General features: G+C 46.4%; 1 protein-coding gene across 3 annotated transcripts in view; it reads right to left on the bottom strand.

Annotated features, from left to right (window-relative positions):
* SF3B3 (splicing factor 3b subunit 3) overlaps positions 1–26,764 on the bottom strand; it is a 48,658-nt gene that overhangs the window by 5,797 nt on the left and 16,097 nt on the right. For all 3 annotated transcript variants that reach the window (XM_044987124.1, XM_044987123.1, XM_044987122.1), the window contains exons 11-22: positions 26,385–26,457; positions 19,851–20,002; positions 19,180–19,335; positions 18,598–18,753; positions 14,934–15,077; positions 13,745–13,867; positions 11,959–12,113; positions 8,303–8,477; positions 7,084–7,289; positions 5,803–5,959; positions 3,628–3,753; positions 819–1,031 (exon numbers count right to left, since the gene is read on the bottom strand). In XM_044987124.1, coding sequence (XP_044843059.1) covers positions 819–1,031; positions 3,628–3,753; positions 5,803–5,959; positions 7,084–7,289; positions 8,303–8,477; positions 11,959–12,113; positions 13,745–13,867; positions 14,934–15,077; positions 18,598–18,753; positions 19,180–19,335; positions 19,851–20,002; positions 26,385–26,457 — 1,836 coding nt within the window. The remainder of the gene's footprint in view (positions 1–818; positions 1,032–3,627; positions 3,754–5,802; positions 5,960–7,083; positions 7,290–8,302; positions 8,478–11,958; positions 12,114–13,744; positions 13,868–14,933; positions 15,078–18,597; positions 18,754–19,179; positions 19,336–19,850; positions 20,003–26,384; positions 26,458–26,764) is intronic.

Here is a 26,764-nt window from a genome sequence, read left to right as displayed (position 1 = left end):
AATGGGACACAGCACCCACAGCATACGGGGAAATAAAGTCAAACTCACGATAATTAAGTGCTAAGTCACCAGGGCGGAACTTGGCCACATGGCACGGGTCTCTGGCTGCCTTGGAATCGGCATTCACAGAGCGTGTTCACGGAGGCGAAGCTAAGTTGTGCCAGACTAGCCTGAGGGAAGCTGGGGCATAACGACAGACAAGGACTGGCTTGTGCCTCAGCCAAACGGTAGCTGAGTAACATTAGACACGTCTAGAACTCAGGCTTCGAAACCCCCACCTTGTGCACTTTAGAAACTGGTCGGACTACCACCGGGAGACGCAGTCCATATGCCACTGAAATCTAGCCCCCAGTGGAGGAAAGAACAGGTCAGGAAGCAGCATGGAATTCTGTAACCAACCCAAACTACACAGGGAACTTCTGGAGGCAGAGCTAACACCAGCGCTGGGATTTGGCCAATACAAAGGGTAAACACCCTTGCTCTTGACAAAAGCATCAGAGAATAGGTAGCGGCTACCAAGGTCAAGAGCACATCTGCCCTGAAAGTTTTTATTGTTAAGTTCAGTGAACTTTTGAGGATGGTGGTTTCTGATGCCAACACTTTAACTTGTTTGCTTTGAATAACATGCTGAGAAAGTACAACAGCCAGCCATCTCACTGACGAATAACTGTCCCACGGGGCACTTGTCACAAGCGAACGCTAGCGATAGGGCGTTGGCTCTAACATACATTTTCTCATTTCTGTGGACACATGTGGCTTTTCCCAGTGAGTACTTGCGGGCTCTGGGGTGTCCTGACGGTCCAGACACATGTACTCACCACACAGATGTTGCCAAACTTGTCTGCTCCGGCCACAGTGTCATAGTCAAGGAGGGTGGCGGTGGTGACCCACCGGGGGTAGGTGTCATCGGCAAAGATGATCAGCTGGTTCTCATTCCTCTTGTAGCGCACCCAAATGAAACTCTCCTGGACGTCCGACACGATCACTCTGTGCCCGATGGTTTGGATGCCCGAGATGTAGTTGGCAATGTGCTTTTAGAGAGGGAATTGCAATAGTAAGTTGCCCTGATAAAGAACTCAAATGGGCTTCATTCCAACTCAGGAAATCCATCCGACTCAACTCATTTTAAATGCCTTTTCTTCCTTGCTCCATTGATTAGTCCCTGGCTCTGACCCCACAGCTGCAATGTTACACCCTGGCTCTGACCCCACAGCTGCAATGCTGACCCACCATGGCTCCAGAACATGGACAGCGGAAGTGGAGTTAGTGCACACCTGAACTACAGTGGCCACTGTGCACAGTTCTTGACCCCATCAATAACCCTGTCTGGAGCAGTAGGAGTCTGACCGGGGTATGTGTAGGAGCACAGATCTCAACTCTACGTCTACAGATGTGAGGACAATGCCCCCTGACCTCCAGGCCAGGCAATGCCCCTTCACAGCTCCGGTCACGAAGCATCTGAGAAGAAAACTTTGCAAGTTGTGATGGGAGCCAAAACCTAAGCAAAATCTGTCCTCTCCATGTTTCCTTTTTACCCTGTGGGTTTCTGGTGTGTCTGTGTGCAGTGGACAACCAGAGGTTGGCCTAAGACCTGCAGCTTGCAGGGGAAGGAAATGAGAAGAGAAGCAGCCAGCTAAAGCACTAGAAAAAGTGTTTTGTAGTTTCTTTAACTGCTTTTGTGCTGCCTAATGTATCAACCACGCAGAGCAAACCCCCCCGCCACCATATGCCTAGAGCAGTGGTCCCCAACGCGGTGCCTGCGGGTGCCATGGTGCCCGCCAGGGCATTTGTGTGCACCCGCCTAGTGCCCAGTAGGGGAGAGAAGCCGCGGCCCCGTGCTTGCCAGGGACAGAGAACTCCAGGGCTGCAGACGCCGGTGTTCTCTGTCCCTGGCAGGCACGGGGCTGCGGCTTCTCCAGGGCGGCAGGCGCCGGTGTTCTCTGTCCCCGGCAGGGGAGAGAAGCCGGGGCCCCATGCCTGCTGGGGACAGAGTACTCCAGGGCTGCAGGCGTTCTCTGTCCTTGGTAGGTGCGGGGCTGTGGCTTCTCTGGGGCTGCAGGCGCCAGTGTTCTCTGACCCCAGCAAGCGCCAGGCCGTGGCTTAAGCCGGAGAGAAACCGCGGCCCCGTGCCTGCCGGGGACAGAGAACTCTGGGGCTGCAGGCTTCATTCTGTGTTAAAGTAAGAATAATAAATATAGGACCAGCAGTTCAACAATGTTTTACTTTTAAAAAATACATAAGATGTAAACTGTTTATGATATTTATTTTGTAAAAATTCCTTAATTTTTCTTACAGGTAGATAAAAAAGAGCAAATTCACATGGTAAGGTGAAAGAGTAATTGCCGAATAATGTAATTAATACCTTTTACATGTAAAATTACCCTTATCTTATGGATTCATATATTATGTAATATTAAATGTGATGTTTTTCGTATTATTTAATGTACAAATACAAAATAAGCCTTGAAAAACTGTTGGTGCCCATCACACTCTTCTGAAAACATGAATGTGCTACTGGCCACACAAAGGTTGGGGACCACTGGCCTAGAGCTTAAAGGAATGCAGCTTCCTTGGCAGTCCTCCTGGAACCCAGCGAGCCTCTCTAGGGATGTGTACACTGCACACTAAGGCTGGGCTCTGACTCAGGTCTGAGCCCAACTCTTTCTAACGTCCACACACAAGTCAGTCTGACTCCGTCAGCAAGCGCTCAAGACCCAGGTCCTAAGACACTGCTACGGGGGTGGCTCAGAGCCCAGGTCCCACTGAGACTTGGGTCCAAGGCCTCTCATTTTGCCGCAGGCCTGAGCCAGAAGGTCTGCGTAGTGCAGTACACACCCATCAGTATGGCTGAGACACCCAGGTCCAACAATTGTAAACCCAGGTTTACAACACAGTGTGGATACTCAAGCGCAGACTTGGAAACTCTGAGTCCACAAGCCAAGGTCCCACAGACCTGGGCTTAGTGTGCAGTGTAGACACAGCCTTTGACTTCTGTCCTGGCACACAGCACTGTCTGTGGCTGTAAAAGAGTGAAGCGTTTAACAGCTGCCACTAGCTCTCCAGTGTGTCCAGATCAAATGGCACTCCAGAGCCTCATCGCTCCGCTTGCTGGGCTGCTGGCGGAATCTACTGTCCCCTAGTATAAGAGGGAAAAGTGTCTCCCATATAGTCAAATGGGAAATGCTATCAGACCCTCAACTTGTATTTAGAGGAGAGATGACCCACATATGATACAGCAGTACTGGAGGGACTGTGCATTTCATTAGAACAAGTGCGTGAAAAACCCACTGACATTTCTGTCTAAAAGCACAGTGTGGCGGAGTTTTAAGGTATGTTGCTCACATGACTGGCGATCAAACGACAGACGTGGCATGGGAAGGAAGCAGTTGCTGCTGTGGTTGATTTTCACTTGGTATCTCCTAGGTTATCCTGTTTTGGGGTGTACGTACAGGGCACCCAGAACTTTGGATGAGGCCCTCCGATGTGGAGTTTATATAGGACAAACACACACACACACTGAATGTACCACACCTAAAACCCTGCTCTGAAAATGTATCCCCAAGTGTTACTCTTTACTCGTATCCCTCACCCCAAGAAATGGCACCAATCACGAACCGAAGCCAATACCTTGTTCTCACACTTCCGAAGCAGCTTCTTCTTGCCCAGGTCATATACACGTAAGAGTTTTCCAACTCCAATTAAGACTCGGCCTTGGAATGGGGCAATGGCTGCAGGTACATCCTCCACAGGGGTCTACATAGGGAGGTGAAAGGAACGCACATTAGAAAGTCCAGTGAGACAGACAAAACCCCCTGAAGACAACTACCTGTACTTGCACCTTTACTGGAAAATACAGCAGAGCTGGAGAATGGACTTTTTCCAGTGGTTCTGTCGAAGCTCTAAAGCCTTGATACTGGCAATGGAGTTCTCAATGCCATGGTTAATCAGAGTCCTTGATGTGTCCTGCAGAATTCCTAACTCCCGTGCCACTCCCAGTACACTATATGCTCGAACACCATGTTTTATCAGTGCTTATGCAATCTGGATAGGATACTCCCAAGCCACTGAATATCGGACATAGCACTTAAATGAGAGAGTTGGAGTTGAGTGTGGAGATCATTCTACGAGCAATTGAGCAGAATATGCAGGAAGGCAGAAAAGGCACTGTCACCCCAATCAGTGGCTTTACTGTTTCCCCGGTATGAACAAGATTTTACTTTTTGCTAAATCCAGTTCAGATTACAATCAGCAATCCTTCAGTCTCAGGAGTCTCGATCCAATTCAGTGCTTACAATAAGAGTTCTGGACCAGCCAGTGGAGAAAACATTACATCTGAAAGATCTCAAGATGTCCTTGGCAGCTCTAATGCAGGCAAATTTTCCTAAGGATAATGCCATGTTCTTGTTAATCCAAAAGGACACGTCAGCGATCACAATGGAAAAAATTAATTCCACTGGCGTTTTTGGTGCTGACAGTCATCGGCACATTTTTCCAGGTTTGGTCACACCGGCTAACAAAAGCCAGTTCACCCAGCTAGCTCTGAAAGCTACATGGTGGACATTAAAAGGCATCATAGCGGCCCTTGCCCGGAACAGAACCCTCTTGATGAACTTGGAAATGTGGGAAGAAAGAAGAAAGCCGCCACATTCTTCAGCACTTCCTCATTCCCTGCCCATTTCTCAACCATGCTGGGGATGCATGGGGAGAAGAACCGAGGTTTCTCTGAACGTGGCGCTGTTCAAACCCTGGAGGTCCATCAAGTGATCTATGCTACTATGAGCAATTAAGTCACTTATGCATGTAACCAAAGGAAGGTGCACAGGCCCATACTACCTAAACCTGGGTATCAGGGAACCTTCATCATCGAGACAAGTGACCTGAGTGCAGGTCAGCTTTGTAAAGAAATAGCCACCATGAAAGCTCCTCAACAGTGGAAATACTGCATTTTAAAATGGCAGCATTCCCCCCCTCTGGCCTCACTAACTGTTCTCAGGGAGTGGGAACAGAGTCCGTACCTGTCAGTCCGGCGCATGGCGCTGCAGACATGGCACTGGCCTGGCCTCGGGAGACCCAGGGTCAATTTCCAGCTCTATCACAGACTTCCCAGCTGACCTTGGGCAAGTGAATTTCTCTGGGTCTCAGATCCCTACCTGTCACAGGGGATAATCCTTCCCTATGGCCTACGGGGGCTGTGAGAATAAACATGCCCATATTTGTGAGGGGCTGATACTATGGGGTTGGGGCCAAAGAAGCAGCTAGACAGACAGTAACTCTGGATACAAAATTTTCCTGCCAGTTCCTCCTGGAAAGCAGACAGGCTTCTCCCTACTTCAAAGTTTCCTGAGCAGGAGAAAAATTATGGCTAGCCTACAGTCTCCCCAAATATCTAGTCACTTTGCCAGAGCCCAACTGGTGTCAGTGAGGTGCCCTGGAAAATGAGTAGTGAGATCTGCAGCTACTGCCAGTTGTGCAAAGTTCCTGCATCTGCATTGACTATCACCTGCCTGGCACAGCTCAGGGCTTGCCCATTTACCCGTACTGGCAGTAGCCACGAGGGAATGTGGAGCTGGCAGCTGGCACAGTCTATCTGGTATATGCTTTGGAACAAGATGATCTCAAGGGGACTCAAACGGTAGTTTAGTGTGGTCAGTTTTCCACACCCATCTGAAGATTGTCTGGGCCTCTCATGCACTCAGTGAGCTCCAATGTGGATTTGCCTGGCTCCCTTCCTCCTCTCTTGGTCTGTACCTCCCCAATGTTAGCATAAGAGAGGTCAGCCCACTCCACGCAGGGCACGCTCACCTTGTGTAGGAACTCCAGCTTCTCGCCATTATTCACCAGCTTGTATGTGTAGATAAACCCACCAGCCACCGACCGGGGGTTCAGAATCAGGTCCTTGGCCACTCCCACCAGCACATGCCAGTCGTCACTGGCATTGGCGAATCGACACACTGCCACACTGGGGACGACACAAACAGGCGCCCAGAGGTTGGTGTGAGCAAAGTATAGAAACCAAAGCCAGAGCTGCCTCGGGCTAGGCTCTGCCTGTCACACATGGATGGTAAAGCTGGGTGAGCGCTTTGGAAGCCGGACTTCACATTGCTGATTTCATTCATCTGTCCCCTCCACTCAGCTTTCCCCCGCAAAACACATCCTAAGAAGTCATTTTTAGACAGCAATATGGGTACGGAATAGTCCCTGTGCCAGGCAGGAAGTGGGAATCTGGGCTGCGGCTTTTTCTTTTGAGAGGGTGTCAGGAGTGTGGGGGAGTCAGGGCCTTGCACCCCCCACTTCCTGCGATTCACCGTGACTCTCAGCCAGCCAGTAACACAGAAGGTTTACTAGACGACAGGAAGACAGTCCCAAGCAGGGCTTGTAGGTACAACCAGAACCCTTCAGCCAGGTCCCTCTGTGGGGCAAGGATCTTAGACCCCAGACTTGGGTTCCCTGCCTCTTCCCAGCCAGCCCAAAACTGAAACCAAAAAAACCCCTCCAGCAGGCTCTGCCCCCTCTCCCTATGTCCAGTTTCCCAGGCAAAGGTGTTAACTCGCCCCACCCCCCTTCCTGGCTCAGGTTACAGGCTCAGGTACAGTCCCTCACCTAAAGTCATCCCTTGCTCTCCCATGCCCCAGTAAAACTAAACGACATCAGCTTGACTCATCTTCCTTGCTGCAGTCCCACCTGACTTCTCTCTTATACACAGAACCTGCCCTTTTGAATGCACCCACAACACTGCTTGGCAGTTTAATCTATGCAGAGAGGATGCTGAGGGAGGGGAACACAAGGACAACTGCTCCTATCATCTGCACCCCATAGGGCCTTTTTAGAATACTGTCCTTCAACTGCTTGTTTAAAGGCCCAGTGACTATGTTGGCATTAAGCGCTAGTGCCTGTGCCCACCTTGCATGACTGGGCTGGGCAAAGGGAAGATAGGAGCTTCGGTGTGCAGGGAGGTGTCTACTGGGGTTTAGTACCCAGCACCCCGGCAATGTGGCCTTTCAACTCAAACGATGGCTGGGCAAAATAAGCAGCAATGTATTAAGCACGTGACAGCCAGAGACTGTGTCTGGCACTGCTTCTTACCTGAAGGCAGCTTCGTTCTGCTCTAGTTGGACCAGATCTAAAGTATTGCCCTGGATGGGGTTCATCACTCGGACAACAGAGGCCCACTGGCCATTGCCTGCCTTGGGGGCCCCGAAGATGGACTCGGGAAGGTTCTCATTCAGGAAGGCGGCTGCCATCTCTGCGGCCAGTTCCCTCTCGTCCTCACCTGCAGCCTCCACCATTTCCTGCAGCACACATTACAGCAGGAAGAGAAAGAACTCAGCACAAGAGGGGATTCGTTTCAAGACAGGCTGATACCCAAGCTGCTTGGCATGGTGGTGATTTAGAAGATGAGCTTCAATGTTGAGAGGTCCCCAAAGCAAAGTGCTACCAATGTGAAAGCCAAGTGAACGTTAGAGCCTCTGCTTTACAAAGCCAGAGAGCCAAGAGCTCAACACCTACAAGAAACCTACAAGGCCACGATGCCGCTCGCCTTGCTACAACACAGCCTGTTGCTATGGAGCTCAAAAGTATGGCACCGTAGATTCCCCACTGCCCAGGGGGCCATTGCTCTGGGGAGACAGCCTCCAAAACACCAGCTGATGCCACAGAGAAATCTTGGAGGAAAACAATCTATTCAACTCCAAGTAACCTCAGCAATAACAACAAATTCTAGAGAACGTGTGATACACAAGCAGGATCATTGCTCAGCGGAATGATCTGCAAAGTCTGTCAAGGCCCCAAGGTACTGCATGCTGTGAACGGCAGCACTTGGACTGCGATGTATCTGCTGAAATTATGATTATGCAGAAGCGCCTCAACTGAACTAGAAAACCAACCACTAATCATTTGGCCATGTGGAGTCTGAGGCTGCTATTAAGAAATCACCAGCAGCAAACAGTACAGAACAATTTGTCCATATACAGGCTCCTTCAGAGGAGCTCAAGTGGATTTCCAAACAGTGTCACATGGCCACCTGCTGAGCATTACGTATACACCCGTTTTACACATGGAGACTGAGGAAGAGGTGAAGTGATTAGCCCAGGCCCAAACTGTACATGGAACACAATGCAGGACTCTGAGCAACCTCTCCTGCCACCCCTACAGGCCTGCACTGCACTCCATCCATCCCGCCCTTCGTGCTCACGCCCAGCAAAAGAATTGCAGTCCCTGAGGTTAACATAGGTGGGGATCCTCAGTGCTCAAGTGAGAGGGCGTCCAGAAGGACACATGTGCAAGTATGAGCTGCCCTGATTACCTCAGCCATCTGCTGCTTCCTCTGGGCCTTCGTGGCCTCGGTGTAAGCATTGTGGTCTGTCTCGATGATGATCAGGTTGCTGCTCTCAGGGTGAATGACGAACCTCCTGGGGGTGTACTGCAGCGGGAAGGCAACCTGGTTGAAGACTGCCCCTAGCTTTTCCAACGCCAAAATCCTACATGGACAGAGAAAGGCCACATGCATTTAGCAACTTCCAACACAAGCCACTCCCCAGAGACAGCGAGGATGGAGCTCAGTCTTCAGCTCTCATCTCATGAATCAATGGACAGGCCAGCTGCTGTTCTCTCAGTAGCCCAGGCCAGATGGGAGAGCGCAAATCGCCCTTTCCCAACCCTCAGAGCAATGTTCTTTCTTCAGAGCACAAACCCACAGAGCTCTCAATAGCGTGTAGCTTTTTGGAGTGGATGCTGTATCAGAGCTACGTGAGAGATCAGCAATGGACTGGGTAGTAGTTTCCTGGCAGAGGCCAATATCTGATGCCTCAGAGGCAGGTGAATGCTCCTGCCTCCAAGACATCAGGCCAACTGTGCAGTGTGATCATACTAATCCCATGCATTTGGTTTGATGACCCCACTCTGCCAGGCTGGAAAGTGAACTACAGGGAAGGGATGTGACTGGCTCATTAGTGGGTGACCTGAGCACAGAATTCAAGTCTCCTATGACTCCCTGTTTTATATATGAGACCGTGCTATAGCTATGCCAGAGATGACAGAATGAGTGGTGGGTGATCAACAGCCTTTTGCAAATAGTGCGGTTATGCACAGAAATCCTATTTTATGAGAGGGAAAAAGGTGGACGAATGGAATAGGGGAATCTTGTGAATACGGCATCTGAATCCAAATGTTTTTTAGAGGCTACAGCTGGCCCCAAAAGTTTCTCCAATGAAAATCAGGTTAGTCACAAGACAAGAAAAATATCAGTGTCTGAATGACTGGTCTTTCTGCAGCTCGCCTGCTCAAATGCCAGCTCATCTGGAGCCAGAATAACCATGAGTCCCTTCAGAAAGATTCCGTTAAAAAAACGCTGAATGCTTTAATATGCCAAAAAGGACAGACAAGAAGAAAGTGCCTGTTTGTAGTCACATAAAGCAGGGCTCCTGAATTTTCACTTATCTTCCTAATTATTCCCCCGAACCCCGGGGCTGAGATATAACAGGCAATACAAAAACCACGGTCATTCCTTTGATTTTCAAACCAATAACTCACTCCATTTTCCTACAGAGCACTCTTTTCAGTTCGTGAAGCATTTTCCTTTTCCTGTTATTTGACAGCATATAGCCAAATAGGTCAGCCACAGAATTCCCCATACAGAGAAAAACTTAATTCCGTCTCTCTCCTGGTAAGAGCCAGAGTCATTTTTAAATCTGTTTGTAGTTTAATTCCTTTTCTTTTGCTATAAAATAAATCCAACTGCACAGCAATTCATGGACCACTAATGGACCTTTCTGGTGGCCTACAGAATGAGGTATTTTGGGAACCAAGCAATGGGGGACTGAGGAAAGACATTCCATGAGAAAATGTTTGGCGTTGGCCAGGGCAAACAATGGCTCAGAACAAAATCACAGTGGTGAGCTAGAAGTGGATTTGCATTTTCTAAACAGAGGCCTACAAAATAAAAAAGCCAACCCTGCTTTGCACTATCGTTGTGGATCAGTGGTTGTGTTTTCGACCACTTGGTTGGACATTTTTTGGGGCACATATTAGAAATGTCAACTCCTAGCTATAAGGGGATCGTATACGATACTCCTAAGATGCCGGATCCCAGACCTGAAATACTCCAAATGCTGATACCACCATATATTTACTCTTGTCTCCAGGGCCCCATTGCTGGGGCAGCTAGCCTAGATTCTGTGGGTATTTCTACACAGCAAAAGCTGTGCATGGGCCGGCCTACTGGAGCGAGCTTGAATCCAGGTAACAGTAGCAATGAAGACAGCACAGCATGGGCTTCAAAGCAGGTCGTACAAAGCTAGCACAGAGCCTGAGCAGGCATTCAGCTCCAAAGCCCATGCTACTCTCACTGCTAGTGTTACCCACGCTAGCTCAGGGAGGCCAGGCCCTGCACAGCTCTTGCTGGACAGACCAGCCTTCAGTAATTCATTGCCTTTTCGTAATGCACAAATGAGCCACACCATGAGCCAAACCAAACACTGAACCAAATAAAGCCATCGTACCTAGTGCTCTGAAAGCTGCTAAGCAAACTCTGGCTCCTCTCAACAGCAATTTGCTGAAATACAAAGCACAGTGCTTGCTGTATACAGGGGACAAGTTCCTGTAATAAACATTTCCGCTGTGCATTCTTGTGCATCTCCAAATAAACCAATTGCTCAGACTGTCTGTGTTCCTATTGGTCTAACCCAGTTACCAACCTTGAGAACCTTATACAATTCTACAACCTGAGGTGACCAAGCTGGACACTAAGAACAAACATTTTGAAACCTGCCTTGCTAGCAAAGTACTGCTCTGTAAATAAAACTGATCAGTGATTATAATTGTCCCAATATGGTTATCTTCCACCTCACCTTAACATAGTGCCACTTTAAGCATAAAAGGGGCTTTCAGACTTAAGTATTCTTATGTCCTGCCCTGATGAGCTTACAATCTAATCTGAACAGAGAAACCGTAACTGAATATGGTCGGTATGGAGAAAGGAACAGGATTATAGACAATGTTACTTGGTAGCTCTACTTGATTCTTCTAGAACAAAAGGAAGCTGTTATCTCCTTTTTCTATTTCCCCATACTCCTGCCCCCAAAACTTTTCCATTGGGAGTGTGGCTATTAGCTTAAATAAGGTCAGACTGTTACTGAACAAAATATACCTAAACTACCCCCATTTTATTCAATGACCTAAAAACTCAAGGTCAGAAGCACCAATCATCATAAAGAATTTTCCTTTTACAAATTAACTACAAGTTGCATTTTATGAGCCTAGTGCTGGAGTCTGCATCTTGCTATCAGCTGACAGACACTGTTACGACGGATTTTAAAATATATTAATAAGAATATGAATTGATAAGCTAGTTCCAAAGTTGAAAACTATCCCAGCTATTACAAACTGGAGCAACCCTGCCCCATGGGAACACCCTGGATTACTAATCTTGGTAGGAGAAGAATTAACAACATTTAGACAATTTAATAAAACAGAACATCTGGAACAAAACTTGTTTCTAGTCATGGCTTGAAACCCTAAATGGGGCTGCTGTGTATACTGCAGAATGCCCTTTCTAGGCTGAGCAGCAGATCCACTGGTAGAAACAGATGAAAAATGACGGGGTGGTGAAATCTTTGAACCAACTGTGTATCCAACTGGCTTGTGCTCAAAGGTGCCTGACCATTCCCAGTGGGGGACAAAGCTCAAAGATCTTTTGAGCCCAGCGAGCTGGGATATTTACTGCAAATTCTCCCAAACACTATAAATTAGCTTGGTGCAAAACTGCCAGAAGTTGAATATGAACAAATACGTCTGCAGTGAAAGAGCGGTCTCAGGGAGAGGCAGGTGATGTTAAAAACTTTCTTTAGCCAGGCATCATACCAGGAGATCCCAACAAACTGAAATGTCTCTACGGCCCTCTCCTCCCTCCTGAGAGCTACCAGTGCCCCTGGTTCAGAAGCATGAGAGTTTCATCAACCTTACCTCAATGTGTTTGTGGAGATAGCAACAATGCCCTCTGGACACTGCTCGGACGCAAAGCCAGATGCAAACTCTAGAGTCTCATAGGACAGGGGGGTTAGATGAAAGCGGGACTGATAAGAATAACTCAGCCATGAGCGACTGGACATGGCCAGCACCTGGGGAAGGACGAGAGACAGCAAATTCACCAATCTGGACTTGAGGGCAAGTTAACTCCCGGCAGCATTAAACAGAGCGTGCACATTCCAGCAATTACACTCTTAGTCACTGGAAAATCTAATCAATCACTGTGGGCATAATTTCACTCTGCCCAGAGACTGACTTCAAAACCACTCCCCCTCTAAGGAGCAACTTCCATGGGAGCACCCTCATGGTTCACACACCACTGATTACAAGAACGGTGTCATGGCAACCTGGTCCCAAACTGAGTTTTGGAAAATCCAATTTTCTCTACAAAAGCCAGTATCAACAGAAATGCGTACGGGGCTTCTCTTTTTAAACAACTTTGTTTTTCAAAGGAAGTAGGTTTCTTTAAACAAACATTCCCTGTCATGTTGCAGCCTGAATATTGCAGTATTGTGCTAGTGCATGAAAAGTGACACTGATTAGAAACATAAATGGAGCTAACGAGTGTATTTGCAGTCAACCTAAGAGGAATGCAGAAAACAAACAAATGGCACAAACAGTACAAAGTAAATTAGACTTAAAACTCCTAATTGAGATATAAATAATCCTTTATTAGTTAAAATGATTTGGAGATGGCCATGTTCGTGGCTGGGCAGCCAGACAGCGTTATACTAAATAATGTACATTAGACTAAGGGGGCGTCACTTGATCTCAGTGCAGAGGGGAATGCAAGAGTTTGGCCTCTAAATGGAAAATGTCTGACTCTATTTTAACACCTCTCTTTCACGGATCTAAACGAGCTTTACAGGTATTAATGAATTAAGCCTCAAATCCTCCATAATACACGTTATCTCCATTTAACAAAGGAGGGGACTGTGTACAGCAAGATGAGACTTACCCAATGTACCACAACCTAGAGCAGAATCCAGACCCCCCTCAGCCAGTCCCCTACACTGGCCACCCAGCACTTCTCAACCCAGGAGGTGTGATCCAAAAACAGGTGAATCCAGGGGTGGCTGCTTTCCCCAGTGCCACAACAGAAGGGCTGCAAATACGATTCTAAAGGACTGGATCCTCAACTCAAAATCCAGCAAATATTTTGCTTCAGCCACAGATGACTAGGCAGCTGACTAGCCCCTGGCTAAACACCTCCAGCCCTCTTAACATAGACAGGAGGAGACCATAATCAGCTTTGGGCCAAAGCAAAATAAATGCCACTACACATCAGGCAGCCAGAGACTGCGTGGATGCTCATGCAGAGCTTTCAGCCTTCCTATCTGTGCAGGAGAGGTCAGCTAAGAGACACTGAAAGTGCCTAACAGAATCTGCTTAGAGCTTCTACAAATACAGCAGAGGAGTGGCCTGCAGGTCAGCACAGTCACAGCACAGAGGGCAGTAGATGGAAGAGGAGTCAGACAAGCATTGCAGTGCATCATATCTTAAGAAACAAAGCAAGACTGACATAAACCAGAGTGCTTATGTCGAGCACAAGCTATGTCCCAAGCAGCTCCAGACTGAAGCCACCCGGCTCTTCCTCCTTTACAGTAAGCTGGTCCTGTTGTGCAGCAGAGGTTTGTTCTCCACCCTTCCCACCAATGAGGGAAGCCGGCACACTTGCAGTGACAAATATTGACACTACACCGTGACATCTTGCTTTACTTACCGCCTCTTGGCCTTGCATTCGGACCCTGAAGAGTTTCACGGGGCGTGAGCCAAGGTACCTGGTTCTGGTATCAGAAAGATCTCCAGTGACTGGATCCAGGACAGTTCGCAGCAGCACACCATTCTTTTATTTAGGCGAGAGAGAAAACTCACTTGGCTCATGATCACAGAGACAGAATACTGGCTGAAGCAGTTATACTTAATGAGAGAAGATGCAGTTTTTAACTAATTAGTCTTTTTTTCCTCTTTCTTTTTTTAAGAACTGAGGCACAAAGCGACTTTCCCTAAATCATAGAATATCAGGGTTGGAAGGGACCTCCGGGGGTCATCTAGTCCAAACCCCTGCTCAACACAGGACAAATCCTCAGTTTTTTTATGCTGGTTCCCTAAATGGCCCCCTCAAGGATTGAACTCACAACCCTGGGTTTAGCAGGCCAATGCTCAAACCACTGAGCTATCCCTCCCCACAGCTATCCCTCCCAAGGGAAGTCTATGGTAGAAACGGTCACTGACCCCAGATTCCAAGTGCAGCGCCTTACAGTTCCTCTCACCCAAACCCTCCTCCCTAATGATCAAAGAGTTCACAGGCTGGCAACAAACAAGATGCTCAAGTAAAGATCCTGGGCTAGATGATTTGGAGGAGCCCGGTTATTTTTACCCTACGTAGGACTTACCAAAACAACATTTCTATCAAGGATCACCTAGCACCGCTCGTGCAAAAGACTGGACACCAGGGAGATTACTGGAGCAGACCCTGGGGTCACATGCATGCTGCACCCGGGCTCTGCCCTCAAGGGGCTCTCTGCACAGCTGCCCAAAAACAGTTCATGGAGAGAATAGTTTCTTTATAAACATTCTCTTTTCAAAAGGGAGCCAAAACACAAAAATGCATGATTAGCGCTGGGCAACGTCTCAAAGGATTTGCTTTCTTTTCATCAGTGAGGATATTCACCTAAAATCTAACTACATATGGGGACCTGCTTAACAGCTGGAGCAAATGGGGAATTCCAGACAGGCCCATATACTAAGGGGAATTCACGGCATGACTCAAGACCGTTATATCCCGACAGGGATGTCCACATGGAATGTCTCACGCTGCTGCAGTGGACAATATAATAAGCATTTAATAAAGTCTTTCAGGCTGAATGTCTCTCAGAAGGGCTTGTAGGAACCAGGCAAGTACGCCTCACCTGTAATCCAATGTTCAAGTACAGGAAGCCAATGGAGCCCCTCTCGCCCAGCTCATCCTGTTTTTCTGCCCCACCCATCTCCACGATACACAGTGATTCTGGCTGTGCAGGGAGGGCCTGCATACTCAAGGGTTGTAAGCAATCCTGTAAGAGACAGAAAGAGACACTAACATGCAATTACCACAAGAGATCCAGCTTTCTATCTAAGGAGCCTAAAGGTCACCCTTCAAAATTTGTAAAGAACAGTGTTCAATTCACATAGGAAACCCTAAGAGAATTATTTATGGCTTCCTAGTGCACAAGAGTTTTGGATCCATCTGCCTCACCTCTTGGCTTTCCCCAAATGATGAGCAGCCTGGCACAATGGCTAGTGGTCCTGAACTTAACTGCTGGGCACTCTAGCGAGAGGCTGGTGGCCTAACATAAGCAGTCAGAAGTGTCAGAAAAAGTTAGCAGCCAGTTCAGGCACAAAACCTATGGGTCTAATATTTACTAGGGCTGTCAAACAATAACAGTGCTGTTAAACAATAATAGAATATAGTGCTGTTAAACAATAACAGAATATAGTGCTGTTAATAATAGTGCTGTTAAACAATAACAGAATATAGTGCTGTTAAACAATAACAGTGCTGTTACACAATAATAGAATATCATTTATTTACATATTTTTGGATGTCTTCTACATTTTCAAATATATGGATTTAAATTACCACACAGAATACAAAGTGCACAGTGCTCACTTCATATTTAGTTGTGATTACAAATATTTGCACTGTAAAAAAACAAAAGAACCAGTATTTTTCAATTTATCTCATACAGGTACTGTAGTGAAATCTCTGTCATGAAAGTTGAATTTACAAATGTAGAATTATATACAAAAATAACTGCACTCAAAAACAAAACAATGTAAAACTTTACCACCTACAAGTTCACTCAGTCCTATTTCTTGTTCAGCCAATCGCTCTGACAAACAAGTTTGTTTACATTTACGGGAGATACTGCTGCCCCCTTCTTGTTTACAATGTTACCTGAAAGTGAGAACAGGCATTCACATGGCATTGTTGTAGCTTGGTCGCAAGATATTTACGTGCCAGACACACTAAATATTCGTATGTCCCTTCATCGGTTAACCATCATTCCAAAGGACATGCTTCCATGCTGATGATGGGTTCTGTTCGACAATGATCCAAAGCAGTGTGGACCAATGCACGTTCATTTTCATCATCTGAGTCAGATGCCACCAGCAGAAGGTTGATTTTTTTTTTTTTTTTTGGTGGTGGTGGCTCCCATTCTGTAGTTGGTGTTGCTCTTTTAAGACATCTGAAAGCATGCTCCACATCTCGTCCCTCTCAGATTTTGAAAGGCACTTCAGATTCTTAAACCTTGAGTTGAGTGCTGTAGCTATCATGAGAAATCTCACATTGGTACCTTCTTTGTATTTTGTCAAATCTGCAGTAAAAGTGTTCTTGAAAAGAACATGTGCTGGGCCATCATCTGAGACTTTCATAAAATGAAATATATGGCAGAATGCAGGTAACACAAAGCTGGAGATACACAATTCTCCCCCAAGGAGTTCATTCACAAATTTCATTAATGCTTGATTTTTTTTTAACAAGCATCATCAGCGTGGAAGCATGTCCTCTGGAATGATGGTTGAAGCATGAAGGGGCATGTGAATGTTTACCATATCTGGCATGTAAATACCTTGCAATGCCTGCTACAAAAGTGCCATGTGAACACCTGTTCTCATGTTCAGGTGACACTGTAAATAAGAAGCAGGCAGCATTATCTACTGCAAATGTAAACAAACTTGTTTGTCTTAGCGATTGGCTGAACAAGAAGTAGGACTGAGTGGACTTGTAGGCTCTAAAATTTTACATTGTTTTGTTTTTGAGTGCAGTTATGTAACAAAAAAAATTCTACATTGGTAAGTTGCACTTTCATGATAAAGAGATCACACTACAGTACTTGTATGAGGTGAACTGAAAAATACTATTTCTTTTGTTTTTCACTTTTACAGTGCAAATAATTGTAATAAAAAATAATATAAAATACACTTTGTATTCTGTGTTGTAATTGAAATCAATATATTTGAACATACAGAACACCCAAAAACATTTAATCAATTTCAGTTGGTATTCTGTTTAGCAGTGCAATTAAAACTGCAATTAATCACTATTAATCTTTTTGAGTTAATCTCATGAGTTAACTGCGACTGACAGCTCTAATATTTACCATGAAAAGGGTGATGCAAACCAAGCCTATTTTGACTAGCCATTAAAAAAGGCTTTCTTTGCCTCAGGTAAATGGATGAGTAGAAGTCTGCAAGGTGACCATCAGCAACCATGCTTGAGAAACCAAAGTCTGTGCCTACTGGAAACTGAGACAGTTTATGATGGAGGCAGGGTGTAGCCTCCTATGCTTTTAGATCAGGGGTGGCCAACCTGAGCCTGAAAAGGAGCCAGAATTTACCAATGTACACTGCCCAAGAGCCACAGTAATATGTCAGTAGCCCCCCATCAGCTCCCCACCGCTCCCAGTGCCTCCCACCCACTGGCAGCCCTGCCAATCAGCACCTCTCCCCCCACCTCCCGATCAGCTGTTTTGTGGCATGCAGGAGGCTTGGGGGGCGGGGCATGGTAGGCTCAGAGGGGGTGGGAAGGGGTGGAGTGGGGGAAGGGCCTGGGGCAGAGCCAGGGGTTGAGCAGTGAGCACCCCCCGGCGCATTGGAAAGTTGGCACCTGTAGCTCCAGCCCCGAGTCGGTGCCTATACAAGGAGCCGCATATTAACTCCAGAGCCGCAGGCTGGCCACCCCTGCTTTAGACCCTACTGATTGTGGACATCAAGGGGTAGCTGTGATGGGGGAAGTCTACCAAGGGTTCAAAATCAAAGACTGCACTCAGTCTGGATTCAGCAGGGGGGACAAAACGCACTTAATTTTGCTCATTCCCCACCACTGGCTAAAAATTCTGGTTTGGATTGGACCATCAAACTTTCCTGGAATTCTGGAACTCACAGGAAGAGCGTTCACAGGCTGCACTATGTTTAGCTGAAGAAACAGACTGTTCTAATTACAAGGGTGCAGTAGCAAAGAATGACAAACTTTAATTTTACAGACTTCTATGTCTGCAGCGTGTAGGTGCCGTACCACTGATGGGCAACTTTCCCAAAGAACCCCAAAAGCAGAAGCAAACTCCCCAAACATCCAACCCTGAGCTCCATTCTGTAGCTGCTCCCACTCGATTCAACAGCAGCTCTTTGGGTGGAGTGGCTTGAGAATCAGGCCCAAAGTGAGGAGTCTTCCCTAAAAGCACGCCAAAAGTTTTGCCCTCATAGCTAGGGTGGGCAACAGCAGTGCAGCTGGGAGGTGTACTTCCCAGCAAGGGCAAACAGACATGTGTTAGCATTCATATAATAAGGACATGGCAGCACAGGAAGCAAACAAAGCTGGATGTTCTTCTAAAACATCTGCTCTAGGAATTATTTTGGAAAAGTTCTCTGGCCTGGATACTACATGAGGCCAGACTAGATGATCACAATGGTCCTTTCTGGTCTTAAGACTCTACAAGAGCTCAAAAGCGAAAGTGTCTGAAGACTTCAGACCAGTTGCAAAGAGCAAAGAACAAGCACAAAGGAAAAAGCAAAATCTCAAGATGTGCTCACCGAAGGGTCAAGGGAAATAATTCTGACAGTGTTGTCCACCAACCCGACAGCAAGGAAGCGGGAACGCTGCTCCCCAGGAGGAACGTTGGCCAAGCTCATGCACACCACATCGGCCGACATCTCCTTCCTCTCCGTGTATTCATTCAACTGTCCTGACTGAGAAGAAAGGCACAAAGGGATTATCAACTAGGGGATGGGCAAACTGGGTCAGACACAACCACCCACCTCAACCTTCAACCATTGCAAGCCAAGGCTCTGGATTTCAAATTTAGTTCACATAACATTGGAAGCACCAGAACACACGATAGAACTAAGAGAAAGCACATCATTTCCAGCCTGAGCTCTGGACTTGGGAGGTTGGGTTGCTCCATCCAAAACAAGCCTTTGAAGATTTGTCCATTTGTATTATCTCATCCAATGACATTCTACGGGCTTTATAGGGTCCTGCCCAGGCCCCAGTCTAAAAGGCCACTTCCCTACTGAATCCTATTCTGAGGACATCAGAGGTTCCATCCTCAGTGAGGCTGTAACCCAGCTTCTGGTCCCTACGTCAAAACTCGCTGCAGTTTTAAATCCACATACTGGGTCCATCTCAAAGTAGACTAATTCTCCTCCAGTCAGTGCTATCACCACTTGTCTCTGGTTCACAGCACACTTTACGATGGTCTTCTTTCCTGGTGTCTTCCATTCATTAACCCTTTTGTCTGCTCGGATGTGCCGGATGCCATCTGGATAAACCTAAAGCAGAAAAATAAAACAGAAATAAAATACAACTTATCCACCCATTATGGGACCCAGATCCCTTGTTTTTCTGACACACGAGCTCCAGTGGCTCCTGACAGTGACCAGTACCAGAGACCATTCTAGGCAATTCTTGACCTATTGACTACATAATACACAGACTTGTACAACAAAACAACCTACAAGCTGGAGACTACTCTCCAATGGGCTCATGGCAGGGACTCTCTGAAAACCTCTGTGGGCACAGGATTGGGAGCCTGTCACTCCTGAGTTTTAACCAGCTCTGGAGGAAGTGGGGACAACAGATTCCAGTAGGTCCAACCTTACTGGCAAACAAGGAGAGAAGCCTGGATAACAGGGTCATGTTCCCAGAAGCCCACACTGGCCGAGCTTGTGGAACTTCTGGCAGAGCCTTTTCAACATGGACATCAGGAGCAGCGAAGAAGCCATGGCCCTGAACCAAGTAGAGAATGGCAGATACAGGTGGACAGGATATCTGAGGGTAACCTTACCTGTACCAAAGCATCATCCCCCAACAAGGAACAGGACAAAGTGGGGGTGGTACCCAGGAATCCAGAGTCAGTCACTTCCTCTACAGTCTCTCCGATAGAAAGCACCAGCGTGGCATTTACGAAGGACACGATAATATAGGCATCAAATTCATCTGGTCAGGAAGACAGAGAGGGAAAAGGGCTGCTGATTAGATACAAAGTCTCTAAACAAAAGTGAGGAGACTGTCAAATGACTAACAGTTATTCCTCAAAAATATTCCAACAGTAGTTCCTTCATCCACTAGCAGCAGTACGCAGAAATTCCTTTCAGGAAACACCACAGAAGAGAATTAGCCAGCACTGTACCTCAGACCCTCTAAGGTTCAAGATGTAGCCAGTGATACAGGTGATGGCTCAGAACACAAAGTCAACTTGTGATATGCTGGGTTCTAGACGACAGTACCAACTATAGCTGCCCTTTAACTGATAAGAAGAGAGGCAGAAACCTTGAAGTCTATGCTTGCTCCACTCAACTCTGGAAATTTAAGGGCCCAATGCAACTCTCACTGAAGGCACTGGAAAGACTCAGCTTCAGTGGCCCCATCCTAGAGACCTTTACGCACCCAAGCAATTCTGTTGACTTCACTAGGATGAATAAGGGCTTCTAATGAACTTGGGTGGATGGAGTTATTTAGTATTAATGCAAAGGGAAGTTACAATATAGACAATGTCAGAAGAGTATTGTCTTGGAGGCCCTACCCCTAGCTCCAGCCTAGTCCAGGAGTTGCTAAACAACCTTACATTTATGTAGCCATCTTTATGAGCTCTATGGGTGAATGAGTGGTGGCTGTTAGGGGCTCTCGATAAACACCTGCCTCTACTCTCACTAGAACATGGTAGGAATGTTGCATTTAGCCTTCACTGCCAGCCTCTCCCACTGGGTGGAGCTGCAGGGACAGCGCTTGGAGGAGCTACACCATTCCCAGCCTCTGCTAGTAGGACTCAGAAGAAAAAGCATGGGAGTGCAGGCAGGAGGTTTGGATGCGGAGAAGAGGAAGCTCCATCTGCTCCAGTCCCAGCCTCTCCCAGCACTTGTCATGGTAGGAAACTAACAGGAAGTTTTTAAACAAATGTATTAAATAAAACAGGAAATCTTCCTAAAATGAAAAACAGCTGGATAAATATAAACCTCATCAATCCCACCAGGGAAATGGAGCCAGGAGCTTTGATGTAGAAACCAGACTGTCCCAGATAAACAACTCAACTCCTCTAGAGTGCTGACACTGCTGGCAGTAAGTGCCATTTCTTACATATGAAAAATCTGTTTTGCTCAGCACACTGCAAAGTGTTTACAGACCTATTTATCACAGTATGACACAAGAACACTTCAAGAGGGCCAAGAGAGTTTTCTCTCTGTCCTGATCTTTATCCATTGATCAGTATTTCCCATGATTAGGACATGAACGGGAGATGGATAAGTAGCAGGTCAATTCTTAAACATGCAATAAAATACAGGAAGCTCTGCCATTCTTAGATTTAATTCAGGATGCCAGCAAATGCTGGGCAGTGGCTTCCAGGGGCCAGTCCCGAACATGCTGTCAATCTACAGCGGGGCCACATGTTATTTTTGAAGGCCCAACTGGGTTAGTTGAAATGGTTCAGCAAGTGGTCACTCTTCTCCCCCATCTGTTCGGACAGAAAGGTGTTGCCAAACCTGTTGTATTGCACTTGGGAGAGAAAAGTCTCTTACATACAGCTTAAAATATGCACATTTTACTGACTAATACCCGGCACAGAGACCACAGTTTTGTGATCACCATACTGAAGGTCTTAATAGAACTAAAGCCATCCCATCTTGGGATGCAAGATTAGTAACATCAAGTACTAGTCTATGAGGTGACTACGGCTCTGACCCGGCAATGTGACTCATGGAGGTGGACCCCTGCAGAGCTCCACTGCCTTCAGGGAGACTCCGTGTGTGTAAGTCCTCACTGGGATAGATCACATCGCAGGGCCAGACCCTGAGGATGGAATTCTCTGACAGTGAATAGCAATTAAAAGATTGAAATCCTGTTCAGGTATGCAATGGTCTAGTAATAGCACTGTTACTGTGTGTTTGTCTTGTGAGCTTTAAAAGTAGATGTTACTGGTTTTACAGAACCCTTGTTAGTATACGCTGGTTACTTCCACTAGAGTGGACACCATCACCTGAAAGCTTTATTCATTCTCAATCACTGGAAACCTAGACCAACTTCCTTCAAAGGAAGTTCCAGCAGCCAGCCATCATTCAGACTGCTGAATAGTTACTGATCTATACAAACACTGTTAAAGGATAAACTGAAACATGCATTTTCAAGAGCAAATTTTGAAAATCCCTGTCACTTTTTTAGCCATCTCCAGGGCTGTTGCCTTTTGCAAGGGGGCTACCAATGAGACACATGACTATCTCCCAGCAGCTGTGTGATTAGGAGCAAGCCTTCCAAGGGGAGTAGTGGGGGCAAAAGACATATGTGGCTTTAAGACTAAGCTTGATAAATTTATGGAGGGGATGGTATGATGGGATAGCCTAATTTTGGCAATTAATTTGGCAATTGATCTTTGATTATCAGCAGGTAAGTATGCCCAGTGGTCTGTGATGGGATGCTAGATGGGTTGGGATCTGAGTTACTACAGAGAATTCTTTCCTGGGTGCTGGCTGGTGAGTCTTGCCCACATGCTCAGGGTTTAACTGATCGCCATATTTGGGGTCGGGAAGGAATTTTCCTCCAGGGCAGATTGGCAGAGGCCCTGGAGGTTTTTCACCTTCCTCTGCAGCATGGGGCACGGGTCACTTTCTGGAGGATTCTCTGCAGCTTGAGGTCTTCAAACCGCAATTTGGGGACTTAGATAACTCAGACAGGCTAGGGGTTTGTTATAGAAGTGGATGGGTGGGATTCTGTGGCCTGCATTGTGCAGGAGGTCAGACTAGATGATCATAATGGTCCCTTCTGACCTTAAAGTCTATGAGTCTATAAGACAGAAAGAACTCTGCTCCCATTTGAAAGCAACAGCTGAAAGAGAGTCCTGTTTGAAATCAAATTCCTGTTTGATCATTATTACTTAATTAAAGATTTTTCTGGGAACTTATTTACTCTATAATTTGATGAAGTAACTAGAATCTCACATTATACTGGAGTGTTCAATGAATTCATGTTCCATTACAGCCAAAATGTTTTTGCCTGAACTTTTGTATGGAGGTTTATTCTTCCTCCATTGGAAACTTTGAAATAAAGGGCATGATTTAGCAGCATGAAATAAATGAATAAAATGCATTCATCAGGATTCCAGCTGACACAATTTTGCTTTAGAATTTACAGTAGTTAACTAGAACTGGGTGTCTGAGGCACACTGAACAATACAGTATTAGAACAGAGGGCTGGTTTTTCTCCCGATAAGAAAACTTTCTATTTAACATAGAAAATGTCAGAAAATTCTATTGTCTGGAGTTTTAACTGGAGATGTATTATTCTGCATGCAGACAAAATGTCAGAGATGCTTTCTACTGCTATAATTATCTCAGTTACCTCCTTTCAACAAAGAGGACTAGTAAACAGAGAAAAATAGCTTCACGAATCTGTCATGACAACTTATAAAAAATGGCAGATTTTAGGCGCAGTACTTTATACTACAATCTTATACGTTATTAATAAAACCTTCTATTTGAGTTTGTGTATTAAAATTCCTTCCTACAAAACCAATCTGTGCCTTTAATCTAACTTCTATATACTGCCACAAAGCTCGGTTTACACTGTATAAATGCTAGAACGAAGTGGGAGGATCAGTGAGCATGTGAATGGATGAGCACTACAACGCAGCACAGCAGTATGCCGATTTTTAGGAGGTGCAGATGGAACAGTAGTAAAAAGGAAGCCCCGGAGAACATGCAATTTCATGGAGACTCTGGGATCAAGTCCCAAGATACCACATTTCCCTGGGAAGCCCCACTCACAGGTTAGAGCTCAGGGATATTTCTGTGGTAGGAATTAAAGGCTACCTTGTTCTCTGAATCCCTGGAGCTTCATATTGATTAAGTTAAAAAGGAGTGTCCAGTTTGCCTCAGGTCTATCTTGCCATTCAAATACATAGATACACTCCCTTATTTACATGGCAACTCCTGTGTCAAAGCAGTCTCTAAATATACACACTCAACGTGCACATCTTTCACTGGCCTCTTCTTGGGGTTTCGCATGGTCAGTTTGGAAGCAAATCCAAGGGGAAAGCCCACCTACTGCAATTATAGGAATGCTTAGCTAGCAATATCTTGGTTTAGATTTAGTGAAAGCTGACAAAGGCTTTAGAGTTACACTCACTATTGTTCCCAAAGGATCATGGGAGGCGACGGGGATTCTGATCCCCAGCCATACAATGAAGGTTTGGGGCAGACAGTACAAATATAAAGATTTCCAACTATACAAATACTTCTGGAATTCATTTACTGTGAAGCTCAGCATAAAAGTAGCCTCAAGACTGCATTTCTCTCTGGGTAACCTGCGAGACAGCACAGTAGCCCCTAGCAGTAGGTACACACCTGTGGTGATCAGCACCTCCACCACCAGCCACCTGTGGAAGAGAAAAAGAGGCTTGGTATTGGTAGTGTGTATCACCACGTACCAGCCAGGGTTAGTATTTGCCTTGAAGGCTGCAAACCAGTATGTGCTTGCAGAAACCTCTCAGCATGTGCATGTTGTGGCAGAGAGATTCAATTTGGTACCTGGTCAGAGCCAGATAACAGGCATTACAGACAAACCGAAAGCCCTCAGACAGCGACACTTCTGTACAGTTTCAAGAGGAGATGCACATTTTAAAGGGTGCTGCGTTCTCTTTGGCTAAACCCAGTAAAACTAGCTGAAAAGACAAATTGCTACAATTTGGGGATCAGTTTTATAGACTGTTGAATGAACAATTGTGCTCAAATGTGGCTGCCCTCATCTTTAAAAGAGAAATGCTGCTCATGGAGCCCACAGAGTCCAGCCTTGTTTGCATTGATCAAGAGGAATGATTGTAAGCTGGGACCTGCAGTATCTCTGGGCTACAGTTCTGGAGTAAGAGGGGGGGGTGGTATTCTGGTCCATTGTATGTAAACGTAGCCATGACCCATAGTCTCCTGACAAGTAGCTAATGTGATCCTCTGGATGCCCCGGACATGGAAGATGCACTAAAGAGCAGTCAATGTGGTAGGATGAGGCTACAGAGATTCATTACTCTGTGGAGTGTTCGTGCAGTCTAGAGACACCTCATTTGCTAGAGCATCCGGTAGCCAGGGTTTGTGGTAGCCAAACTGGAATCTTTCTTGGCTTCCAATTTCCGAGGATGAGCAAGACCGGTATCAACAGCACTCTGGAGACCTGAAATGCTCTGTCCTTGATCCTATTATTACTGGGGAGCTTGCAGGCATTTCCTGCTTAGTTCTTTTCATGTTGCTCAACTTAAGCTGTATTCCAAAGTCGGGGAAATAAACTGGAACCAATTCCAACAGGAAGTGAATTCCATAGCAAGGGCTGAATATCCTAAAGAACACTGAGCCCAATGCAAGAGACATGCCACTCACTAAGGCTGCTTACATGAGAGGCTGTGCCACAGCAGCAGAGTGAAGCCTCCAGTCCAGCATGCTGGCTCTGCTAGGCACTGCAACCCAGAACTCATGTAAGCAGCGCTAGTGAAATCCTCTACAAATAACCTAGAAGGGAGTCTGTCAGCACTTGCAATAGCTTCACTTCAGGCCTTCAAGGGGGTAGTGCTAGCAACCTAGGTATTTCTGAAGAGCTCTAATCTCACCTCAAAGAAGGGGTTGTATTCCTCTGTTTTAATAAAATGAGTCCATTGTTTCAGCTGAATGAAAAACTATGCTTTGTGCTGCTGTTTTCATACAGCTCTCCCTTGGCACTGGTCACCCTGCACACACTGCTGGGTATCTGGCTGGGAAATGCTGCCTGCCCCAAAGCTTTATCCACCTTTTGCAGATTAGCAGTGCAGAAGTATTACAAATCAAAGCCTTAGGCAGATGTATTCTTATCTGCCTTTTTCTGGATATGCCTCCTACTGGCCTACAGAGACAAACCTACTGCAGTTACCACTGAGTGTGTGTAAAACACAACTGTGCACCACACTCCTCTCGCCACCACGAGGCAGGTGTGCTGCCATTGATGCTAATTAAAGCCAGAACCCCTGGAACTCAGATTGGCCTCATTTGCACCTGGCACTGAGTCCAGCTGCTTCCTACTGGGAATGTATACCAGGAGCAGCACGCGGGAGATGGATGCTGCTGCCTACCACACATATTGGATGCTTCCTTTCCAATGAAATGGGAAGAGTAACAATTCTGGGGAAGCCAAAGGTGGTTTCTAGACATGGAGCATGTCTGGGTCTTTGCACACACCTTGCACTGTGCAGACAGGGCAACTGGAGCAGAACAGCTAGCTGTTATGGAGAGCACACTGCAGCATTACTTATCACCCTTTCCGTGCCCTTAGACAATACAGATTGGTTTAGTCTGTGCTTGAGGGAAGGATGATGTACCTTCAATGTGTCTCCTCACAGTCCAAACAGCATTGGGGTTACCAGGCAGCTCTGAGACGGCCATTTCAGACACCTAATAGGAAATAAGAGCAGGGTTCCTTTGACAACAGGTTCAGATTAATAGATGTTTACCCCAGTCAAACACTGAAGCACTACAGTGACTAGCGGTTCATGGTCTGCACAGCTACACAAGGCAGCTGGGGCAGTTCTCAGCTCCCAGTCTCACTCCCTGGACTAGAAATGTTGTTGAGGCAAAGTATTCAGCACACCAGACACAGACAGAAAAGTGTCTCATTAAGTGATACCTCAGGCTGAGCAGCTTTGTCCATCCACCCTCAGCCAAAAGGACAGTGGCTGTGACCTGGGTTCCACCAGATGGG

This window comes from Mauremys mutica, chromosome 14 (genome assembly GCF_020497125.1).
Source record: "Mauremys mutica isolate MM-2020 ecotype Southern chromosome 14, ASM2049712v1, whole genome shotgun sequence".
Classification (NCBI taxonomy): domain Eukaryota; kingdom Metazoa; phylum Chordata; order Testudines; family Geoemydidae; genus Mauremys; species Mauremys mutica.
Note: the sequence above shows the minus strand (reverse complement) of the source record. Positions and strands in the feature narration are given on the sequence as shown.